An 11,112-nucleotide genomic window follows, 5' to 3' on the forward strand; every position below is an offset into this window, starting at 1 on the left:
CAAACTATTATTTTTAAAGAAAAAAGAAATTGGTAAGCCTCCAATCGAAACTTGTGAACTGCCTTGCCTCATAAAATAATAAGTCGCTAGTTTGGTATGTCAACAAAAACAATAATTAATTAGATTTTCATATTAAAACATCAATCAAGGCACTAATTAGCATGCAGAGCAGCTCACTTCTCTTTTCTATTGGCAATAAAGTAGTTTATAATTAACTTATATTATAATGAAGCAGATTTCACAGGTCAGTTTATAACAATTCATAATCAATGACTAGTACTTATTTTTCAAATTCCTAATAATATGAATTAGGTAACCTGCCGACTGACTTAAAGAACTATTAATCTTTTTTGTATCACAATCATACATGGTTTTTTCTTTTTGGTGTAAAACCAGTTTCTGCTTATATAGGCATTTTATACATCAAAAACAAAAAGATGGTCAAAATTTCTAGAAAGATATCTATACAGGTTCAATTTCAACGCTAGAATGATCACATTATTGGACTTTACCTTGCAAAAGTTATACTCTGTCATTGATTATGATAGTCGTAAAATAACAGAAAGAGACATCTGTAGAACAAAGATTTCAAACAATGTAATTTATTTTCTAATCATCTATAAGGCTACAATTTACCAAACGCATCCAATGATTGTGACATGATGTGTGGAAGAATAAATAAATGTTCATTTGGAAAATCCATGATTTTGACTGAACCAAAAAAAAAATACATTTGCCAAAATTTATGCTCAAATAATACAAAGCTTCGAGCCTAGATTAAACCTCACATCTCAAATGTAAAAACAAAAAATAAAATGAACTCGGCTTGCTTATTCTACAGTGCTACACTGTCAATCAAAGGGCAAACAAAAATATTAAAGTCGATGATTTACCAGCCAACATTAAACCTTAGATGCCAAAACACACCAGCAGTCTAATGATGTTTCGGTGTAGAGCAAAAGCGTAAACATGAACTCAATCTCCTCAACATCTTCCAAGCTGGACATCTTAGTCTTAAGATGGGATGAAAGCATCAAAAGATGAAACAAACAAAGCACCAGCTGGACATCTTAGTCTTAAGATGGGATGAAAGCATCAAAAGATGAAACAAACAAAGCACCAAGTGGTCCGACCTAAAAACATGAAATCCTAACTCTTTAGATTTGAGCTAATTGCCGTTTTAATGATTGTAGCATCTTGAATTTTGACTCGCAAATTCGAAGAAATTCAGCCAATACTGTGCATTTCCCTGTTACTATTTTTCTTGCAATATCGACGTGATTCCAAGACTTGAGTGCTTGAGAGATTCGATCACCATAGTCAATGTCATTTATGGACGAGACTAGAGTTTCTAGAATCTGGAAAACCTGGCCAGGGCCTTCCTGTCCTTTCTTCTGCAAACAAGAGAGGAAAGACTCCAAATTTTCATCCTCTGGCTTGTTGATCTGCTCTTTTACCCACTCCATAAGCTTTTCTAATGTACCACATAAGGAAAGGACCAAATCACGAGTATGAGATAGAGCTGGCAGATATGAAGGTCCAGTTTTCTTCTTCTTTTTGCCAGATGGAAGAGATGAACGAACACAGGATTGAATCACAAGACCATGCCAAGCAAAAGGCTCTGTAACCAACTGTGTCAGTACTGAAAGATTATTCCAAGGAGAGGTAATTGAAAGCTCTGTCAATTTCATATTCTCCAAAACATACTTCTCCAGCAAGGAATTTACAATTTGCCAAGTTTGAGGCTGACATCCATCTCCATCTGCCCGACCAAGTTCATGGGAACCCAAATTCCATGAATTCAAAAATACAGCAAAGTTCAACCAGTCAATCAAGTCCGAACCAAACACCTACAACAACACAGAGATATGTTAGTTTTACATGAAAATAAGCTCATACAATTAGAGTAAATGAACTCTACAAACCCAGTACCCAGACAGCTACACTACCTTTTCCAGTCATTAGTATATGTGACAAAAAAGAACCTTGCCTGAAATGTTTGCCACCAAATATATGCCCGGCTCAAGTCTGTCTTGGGGCAAATTCATTTAACATAATACAATTTCTTATGAGAGGGATTGCTTGGGTGATACAGCATCACCAAATTATACAAAACTTCTGCTATAAAGAGACTCCACATAATATTGGAAGTTTCTTCGTAAGATTTATTCTAAAAGTAACAAGGTGATATATAGAACCACTCCTGAACTTAAGGAATGGTTTTCAATGCCCACCTAAATATGAGCTAACTATTTCAAACAGGATTATGGATACGCAGAAAAGCCATGTTAAATAATAGTTTCATGAACCAGGATATTGATGGATGGCCTTATAGCATATCTAGAATAGAAGTGACAAAATCCAAGTGTAGATCTGATAGTACACTGCACGGCAATCATAGAGTTGACTGATAGTACACTGTACAAAGATTTTGATGAAAGTACACTACATGCATAGAGTTTATATAATTATAGTACAATGTACTCTGTACCAGCAGAGTTTACAATGATAGTACATTGTACTCTGTACCAGCATAAAATTAGATGATAGTACATGGTACAACAAGCATAGAGTAAGATGGGTGATGCAATCATACCTCAAAAGACTTTTGGCCACCAGAAACACCCAAAACAACTTCTATTGCACCACTGAGAGAAAACCCCAACATTTTTGCATAACGCTCAAGCAAAATCTTCAGTTCTGACGAGATTTTACTGTCAGAAATTGAACCGTTAACCTCAAAATTATCCTTGAGCGATGCCGAAGCACTACGAATAGACAGATAAACCATCCGAGGAAGAAGAGATTTCCTCTCAACAGCTCTACGTACTCTTCCTTCCCTTTCTTTAATCTAATTTTGGCGCCAGCACACAAGATAATTTGCAATTAATAAAATCAATAAATAAATATAAAAGCAAACGACCAACTATTAAACATATAGATTACTGACACAAAAGTAATTTCCTAGAGCAAGAGAAGACATGTCAAAAACAAGTTTTGGACTACCAAAAACTATGTCCAAATACGATTACTTTTAACTACCAAAAATTATGTGCAAGAAAGCGATATAGCTCAGTGTATATGCATACCGAGTTTTCTTTTGGGCAGTATGAAACTCCTTCAAAAGGGCCTGAAACAAATGATAATTTTCAAATATCTGAATAAAGGACATGTAATAGACAGGAAAAACCAGTCATAAATGCTAATTAAGAAAATAATGAATCTCAAATATTTAAGAGAGAATTTAGAAGAGAAAAATATATCCCTTCAAGTATGACAGAGAGAAACTTAGAATCACAGACAAACTGCATGTAATACTGACCCAAAAGATAATTTTTTTCTGTCGTTGGCGCCCACCACGGGCATGCCTGCATATCTTCATTAAAGGTCAAAGATTTGGATCCGATTTCATTAGAGAGTTCAAGGAAGTGAGCTCCACATTGCAAGCTTTCAAGGACAGCCTAAAAGTGATAGACAAACACACGCACAAACGCAAATGAGACGGTTATCAGTAGGCATATTATATGGCAGAAGTTGCAAAGCAAGTAATTACCTCTTCTTCTTCAATATTATCTGCATTCTGCTTTAGTTGCAGAATTGATGCTTCAACCCTTGCAACTAAGTACTGATTAGAGTGTTGAAGTCGTTCTTTGAACTGGACAAACTCAATTACCTGTAAAATACAAAAGTACGATTCAGCAGTTACACCCAATCCCACAGACGTGCATATCTATATAGAGTACATATTTACATTAAGGTGTTATTTGATTAAGTGTAAATGATGTACTCAAATAGTAATGATATAGAACAGTAAAAAGAAAAGAAAGGAATGTGTATTGAAATTCAAGGTAATAGAACTTCCTAGGTAATCAGGAAACCCAATTCTCTCCCAAAGAGCACAACACTTACAAAATGACTCAATGCCCTCCTCTACTACAGTCACACTTCCTATACCCCTTTGCAAATTCTCTAACCAAAACCAACACACCCCAATACAAATCATTACACCCTTTGCCACAAGGCATCCTATTCGGCCACTACCACATGCTTTCTTACGCCTAGTATATGTAATTCTTATGGAAGGCCTACCATGTCATTAGATCTAAAACCTTTTGCACTTGATATTTTGGAAGGGCAAATATGCTTACTTCCTAATGTCAGGTTTGATATGTATCGTTACATGCTTTGAAATAACATCAGGCCTTCCAAAATAAAATAAATGTATATATAATATAAAATCAAACGCTAACAAAATTCTTAGACCTTTGAGTAATTTCTATGGCGATAAGCAAGAAATGTCAGATCAGCAGATTCTCTGAAGTAGTCATCCATAAACTTAAGGTAGTCTTGTAACAGATTATTTAAATCCACCCAAAGGGGAGAAACCAACATCTGGGGTAAAATGTGGTGAGAAACAGTTTCTGTCAGAATATTTTTGACATCCAGCAATTTGTACCTAACAGAAAGAAGCTCCTCTTAATAGGTAAAGATGCTGCATAATAAGTCCAGATGGTGCTGAAGGAATAAATGTTATGTAAGTATAAATAACTAACCGTTCATGTGCTAATGAAATAGCACCCCAGTGGGAATACAAGTGCAACAATAAGATCTTGTACTGCCATACATATCTGCACATATAATCAAACATTGAAGTTGACAGATATAAAACTGATAAGCAGTAGTAACAAAGTGAATACAAGGTCTCACCTTCGGATATTCAAGCCAAACTCCAAGACCATAATTGCCTCTATAAAGTAGCCAATATTCCTAGTACGCCAGAATAACTACAAAAGCATTGTATGAGACTACCTTCAATAGTAGAAGCATGCAAATTTTGGAATTTGTAATTTCTTCATAGAAAATTTGTAGATGTAATGTGATCATGATACCTGAATTAATACATTGCACACCATGGATAACAGCTCTTCACCGTGCATACTCTCTTGTGAATCCAAATCCTTTGATAGTGGAAGGTTTTGATAATACATCTTTGCCATTTGTACAGCATGACCCTCAAGTTCTGCAGAAGAATAAATGAGGAGGAATTGAATAGACAACTAAATAACAGAAGTCACAATGTAGGAACTTTAACAATATACTAGGGGGAAAAATGTAAATATAAATACAAAATTAGGCTACAGTGGACTGAACATAGTGAGGATGATAGCTTGTTACACTAGTAACAAAATTTCTAACCAACCACCAGGTTTTATTTGACAACAGTTCTACAGCATATAATCACCACAAAGCAACAATAGCAGAAACTCCCCCCCTAGGGATAATAACACCAAGGAATTAAGTATATAAACAAATTATAATAATAAGAAAAATAAAAATAAATAAAGAAAAAACAATTCTTGAATGTTTTCGAACAAACGCACCAGTTACAGAAAGATCAAACATATTTCCAGCCAATTCTTGAATTTTGAAAAGAGTAATTGACTGCCCAAGCATTTTTGTTGGTACACTAGTAATGTAGTCAAAGCTTCTTTTCAACTTGTTCAGGAACTCCATCTTCTTATCAGGGCTTAAGACATCAAGGAAACTTTCAACATCTGTAGGGGAGCAGGCTAAGTGACCAAACCTGAGTTCAGACAATAACAAACATCATATGCCGGAATAAAAATCATAGTACTATAGTGTTTTTCTTATAGGAAATCATAGGAAAAACAAATTCAAATAAGTATATAACACCATTTTTTTTATCGCAAGCAACCAGACTAAGATCTGAAACAGTTGAACTGAAATTTTAATCAGTTTACAAGGCTAAAACTCAGTTATAAAGTTGAATGATAATATGTTAATGTTAGTAATGCATCAAATGAAGCATCCTTACGACAATAATGCACAACATGGAATAAAATGCAAATAAGATGTCAAATTTATATAGTACCTAACAAAATATTGCATCAAAAACTCTATTAATTTGTCATTATCCCCCTTTCCCTGCAAGTGCTTTCTCCTTTCAATTTCAATATTTGCCAGGTACGGACACCTTACAATGTTCTTATCAGTATCTGCCTGTAATTTTTGTACAAAAGCTAATGCCTTTGATATTCGAGAGTCAAACTGCAAATTCAATTTGCAAAAGAGAAATTGTATCAATTATTGCACCAAGTCAACACTTTAAAATAAATGAAAACAGAAATGGTAAATGACATTTGGATTTAAATACACACTGCTTCATCTTCCAAATGTAAAATCTTGTAATCAACAGATTTTGATGGATGAATTGGATCAATCAAGGCTTGATTGCGCCAGTAGCTGTCATCCTCCAGCAAACAGCCTAGATAATGTATGAAACACTCCCAATCGTCAGGGCTGTCAAATGAAAGAAACAAAATTATAGTTGAACAGATAAAAGGTTACACGTAAGTAAAGTCAATAAAAAACACGCATTAATAAGGCAATTGAATAACGTTGAGCTCCAGGCCAAAACAGAAAATATTTGTGTTACACTAAATCGAAGTATAACATCTTATATATGTTTATTTCAGTTTTTTCTTTTCTCTTAGATAAGTATATCTTCTATGGTTAAATAACAGTGACAACAATCACTGAGCACTACCATAACAAATCAAAGCCAAGTACAGCACAGTACCATACTAGTATACTATCATCAGCATATTATTCAAAGAACAGAAGGGTGGGTGGGGGAGGGAGGGAGGGAGGGGAGGGGAGCTAAAGCGCTGAATAACAAATATAAATATATATATAATATATAGAAAAATAAAACCCAAAAGCAATGCCATAAATACTCTCGAAATTGGCATAATTTGTGAACGCCTAGGCAATGAAATAGCCAGCAAAGAACTGCCATCAATTGCCAATGAATAATACTAACATATTCTTCTGCTGTAAAGTTTTTATTTTTTTACTACCATACCTTAGCTCTAAGATTTTCTGAAAAATATCAGCAGCAGCACTGTAATCACCCGCCCTAGCAAGTAGCCTTCCCTGTCAACTTGAAGTCAAAGTTCACAAGTTGGTAAGGATAGCAAATAAGGTTGTTGAGTATCATATACCAGGCTAGCACAAATAAGTTAAATTTTGAAGTGAAAATAATGTAGCAGAGACAGATAAAGGAAGAAAGAGGAGAAGTGAGAAGTGAGAGAAAGAGACAAGTTAGAGAGAGAATCCGAATAAGTCTGATTATTCTTGAAACAAGTCTTATTACAATGTTATTGTTAGGTCTTTACACAATCTTAACTTAACTCTGAAACTATCCTAATAATACAAAGATAAAACTCTTAATCCTAAAAAGATGAAAGATTTAATGTAATATGCTTCATAAGATGTAATGTAATAACCAATATTCACGAGTTCATGAGTAGGTGACAAGCCAAAAACATCAAACAGTGCAAATAAATCTTCTAAAGTACCTGTATACGTAGTTTATCAACTTCAATCATTAACAGAGATCCTAAATTCCCAGTGAGAATTTCCAAAGCATCCACATACTTTGCTTGTTGCTCCAATATAGAAATGTATACCATCAGAGCTGCACTAATTCAAGGTTTTAGCATATAATCAATTGAGCTGCACTAATTCAAGGTTTTAGCATATAATCAATTGACAATAGAACAAAAAAATTCCTGGTCATGAATACCTTCAGGCTCATGCAAGCTATGGGAGGCTACATGCTTCTTAATTAAACCTTCAGCTAAAAGTAAAAGCTTCTCTCCCCCATTTCCACAAAACACCTAACAAAAGTTAAATCATAAAGAAACAAGCAACTTGAGAGCAATTACATATCATAATCAAACCTCAATAACATATGATGTGGAAACCCAATAGAAACCGGTAATTCTATGTGAATTTTTAACAAAAAATTGTATACCATACTAATGTGCCCTCTAGAATTTATCCTGACCAAACCAAAGTAATGAGAGGCAGAAGCATATGTTGACATGTGACAGCACATGGATTTTCCAAAAAAACAAATTAATAGATAATAATAAGTATTCCATAAATAAAACACTCCACTGAAATATGTATGGTGGGACCATGGGGATCAAATATGTCAAGCTTGCGCAGCAGATTTAGAGAATATCTACAATTATTAAAAGAAATGTATACCCAGACAATATATATAATAGCAAACATGTCATGAAATAAACACCAAAATAAATTTATCAGGCCACCCTAAACCATCAAACAGAAGACTTCTGAAAAATTCTATGGACTGTGACCTTCTCAATTGCATTTATAATGATCGAGAAATAACTATTTCCAACAGCCTTGGCATTCTTAGCACTAATATCAAAAGTGTATGATCAAAGACATTGTAGTCATTATATAACTCTTACGTCCAAAATTTTATATCCTCTTCGAACATGGGATGGTGGTATTTTCGAACCAAAAAGTAGATCACACTGTTCAGCTGTTGCTACCATCAACAGGTTTACTCTTGACTTTGGACACTGCAGGTTTCCAAAAGCAACCAAACTGCAGATAAAACCTCTTAAATTTGACTGATCCTTAAGTATGTTGTGTCTGTGATCTCTGCACTTAGTGTTAAACTTGATTAACAATTTACTTATTTACCTACTTCTTTAACTTCACTACCCATGAAACTCTCTAAAGTCTTCCAAACCAGGGGGAGCACTGCCATTTAAGCCCATCCTCCACCATAAAGATCAACCCGCTCTTCCATTGACTCCATCCACTTAGGCACCATCACTAAGCCAGGAAAGAGGCTCTCAGACTAAATTGATGGGTCATAGAGCTAGACCAGACAAAGAATAGGAGCAAAGTACTGATATGAGATTGAATCCAAAACTAGAAAAAGAAGGTAATGCAATTTGAGTGGCCTAGATTTCCAAGAAGCTCAGCTCCAGTTCTCACACTAAAAAGTAATCATGACCTTACCCTTCCATTCCCTGCTTCAGATAGTACTAACAAAAGTAATAAATGCAAAAATATACCAAAATTCATGAGAGCCTTTACCCTTTGGTTAACTCTTTTGCCCCTCCTCACATATGTGAGCCAAATGGGATGTTTATCATGCGAATATGTTTTTGAACAAGAGACCACTATAATAGAAAGAATTAGCCCATCCACTGTGAAAGATTAGAAAATAAAACGCTGAGACTGGGACAACAAAAAAGAACAAAGAAAGTTAGGCAAACCTGTAACTGGATGCTACAAACTGCCCAGAGCATAAACCTCTCTTCACCAGCAAGTTTGTACATCTTGATAGCTGTCTACAATAAAATAAAATAGAACAAACAAAACACTTGTAAAGAACATGAATTCACCCCCCATACATTATCAAACAGACATCAAAACACATCAACTACCACAGATCACTCAAAAACTAAGATAAAAACAAGAACACCAACCTGTTGCTGCTTCACAAATGAGTACTCCCGAACATAGCAATTAAAAAGACCCATCATTAGTTCCAAATTGTTTGGAAATTTCCCACAAGCGTGTTCGTAACAGCCAGTAGCCAAGTCCACTAATTACAGCAGAATTATTTGATATAAGGAAACCATGTGGCCACTGTTTATATAGAAAGTTAAAAGACAATTCAAATCAGTGAGAGCTTAAGACTGACAGTGATCAAGGCGTTGAAACACAATTTGCAGCGTACTAAGAGTGAGGTCATCCATTAACATAGAGTCGTTTTTGTATAAAAGCTCTTTTGCATGTAAGCAAACAGATAAAGCTTCATCAGCTTTCCCCATTCTTTCCAAGATAAGAGCTTTAAGTGCCTGTGAAATCCACAAAACCAAGTGATATCAACACAATGGAGACCTCTGTATATCTAGCAAAAAAAAAATGGCTTACATCAAAATTCGAACATAAATTACACTGTACACAGTTTCATTGGTTTACTTCTTGGGATAAAATTCGAAAAAGTGGACAAATATAAAAGAATACGAACCTACACATCTAAATTCACACACCCCTTTCCCCAAGAAAAAAACATAAAATATTCTCAACCTTGCATAAATCATCACTCATTCTGAGAACTAAAATCGAAAAATATAATATGATAGAGGAGTTCGATTAACCAGAGCATAGGGTGAATTGGGGTTCTTAGTGAGAAGAGAGGTAGCGAGCTTGAGAGCATTTTTGTACTGGCGAGAATCAACGGCGTCCCAAATGGGTCGGACCCGGCGCTCCGGTATCCCACCAGCCAATCCGAACTTCGACGCCATTAAAGGCTCCCACAGTTCAAGTGAACGAGTTAGGGTTTTGATAGCAAGAAGAGAGAGTGATTAGCAGTGACGCTGATTATGTTGGAGGTAAGTACTTGTTCTCACTCTGGCTCTCCTATGATGGTTTTGAAAACACAGAAGATTTGTTCCATGCTGGAACGGAAAACCTAATACGACTGTTTGGATGCAGCTAAACCGGAATGATCTTACACTGCGCTCGGCTTCTCTAATCCCGCTCCCCTTTTTGTGTAATAAAACGATGTTTGGCAATGCGACTTTCGCGAGGAAAACCCGGAAATGGCCAATTTTGATTTTTTATTTTTATATGTTAGAGGGGAGGGAATTTTGTTAATTTAAGCAAACAAATAAGGGAAGTTTACTTGTTAAAAAAATTACAAAAATATATAAATTTAAAAAATAATAAAAAATATTAAAATTACAGAATTGGTAAAAAAATTACAAAAATATATATAGGGGCATAATTATAAAATTACAAATTATTTTTGTAAACTTTGCTTACAAATTTGTAGCAATCTTGGTTTTTTTTTACAAATTTGTAATTATATTTTACAATTTCATAAGTAATATTTACATATTAAATAGAAAATTAGAAAGAAAAAAAAAGTTAACAAAATTGTTACAAATTATTATTATTATTTTGTAATTTTTGTAAAATTTTATATTTTTTAAAAAAATTTAAAATTTCCAGTACTATGTATAATTCTTTCAACAAATAAGGCAAATTCGACAAACAATGCCCATATGTTACTAATACATAATGCATTGTATGCTCTATTTTTTTTTTCTTAAATTAAGATTCAATATATTTTTTGCTTGATTTAATGTACTTAATATTCCAATAATTAATAATTATTTGATTAATACAATCATTGATCAGACAACTTATAGTGAGAGCAGAATGCATCCTACATTTAAATGTACT

General features: G+C 34.4%; 1 protein-coding gene across 2 annotated transcripts; it reads right to left on the reverse strand.

Annotated features, from left to right (window-relative positions):
- Positions 1–584: 584 nt before the first annotated feature.
- On the reverse strand, positions 585–10,294 carry LOC133792761 (N-terminal acetyltransferase B complex auxiliary subunit NAA25). 2 transcript variants are annotated; one of them, XM_062230698.1, is made up of 19 exons: positions 10,023–10,294; positions 9,563–9,719; positions 9,345–9,463; positions 9,132–9,206; positions 7,610–7,703; positions 7,383–7,501; positions 6,887–6,957; positions 6,180–6,321; positions 5,894–6,069; positions 5,382–5,584; positions 4,890–5,020; positions 4,708–4,784; positions 4,554–4,628; positions 4,264–4,456; positions 3,554–3,673; positions 3,323–3,461; positions 3,090–3,130; positions 2,597–2,851; positions 585–1,850 (listed from the first exon to the last, which is right to left on the reverse strand). In XM_062230698.1, exons 1-19 carry the CDS (start codon positions 10,167–10,169, stop codon positions 1,158–1,160), a joined length of 3,027 nt encoding a protein of 1,008 aa, XP_062086682.1. In that variant the 5' UTR covers positions 10,170–10,294; the 3' UTR covers positions 585–1,157. The 2 variants fall into 2 exon arrangements, with proteins under 2 accessions (XP_062086682.1, XP_062086683.1); XM_062230699.1 differs by lacking the exons at positions 9,563–9,719; positions 10,023–10,294 and having other exon boundaries at positions 9,132–9,202; positions 9,345–9,459.
- Between the last annotated feature and the right edge of the window lie 818 nt (positions 10,295–11,112).

The sequence above is a fragment of the Humulus lupulus genome, chromosome 7 (genome assembly GCF_963169125.1).
Source record: "Humulus lupulus chromosome 7, drHumLupu1.1, whole genome shotgun sequence".
NCBI classification, from domain to species: domain Eukaryota; kingdom Viridiplantae; phylum Streptophyta; class Magnoliopsida; order Rosales; family Cannabaceae; genus Humulus; species Humulus lupulus.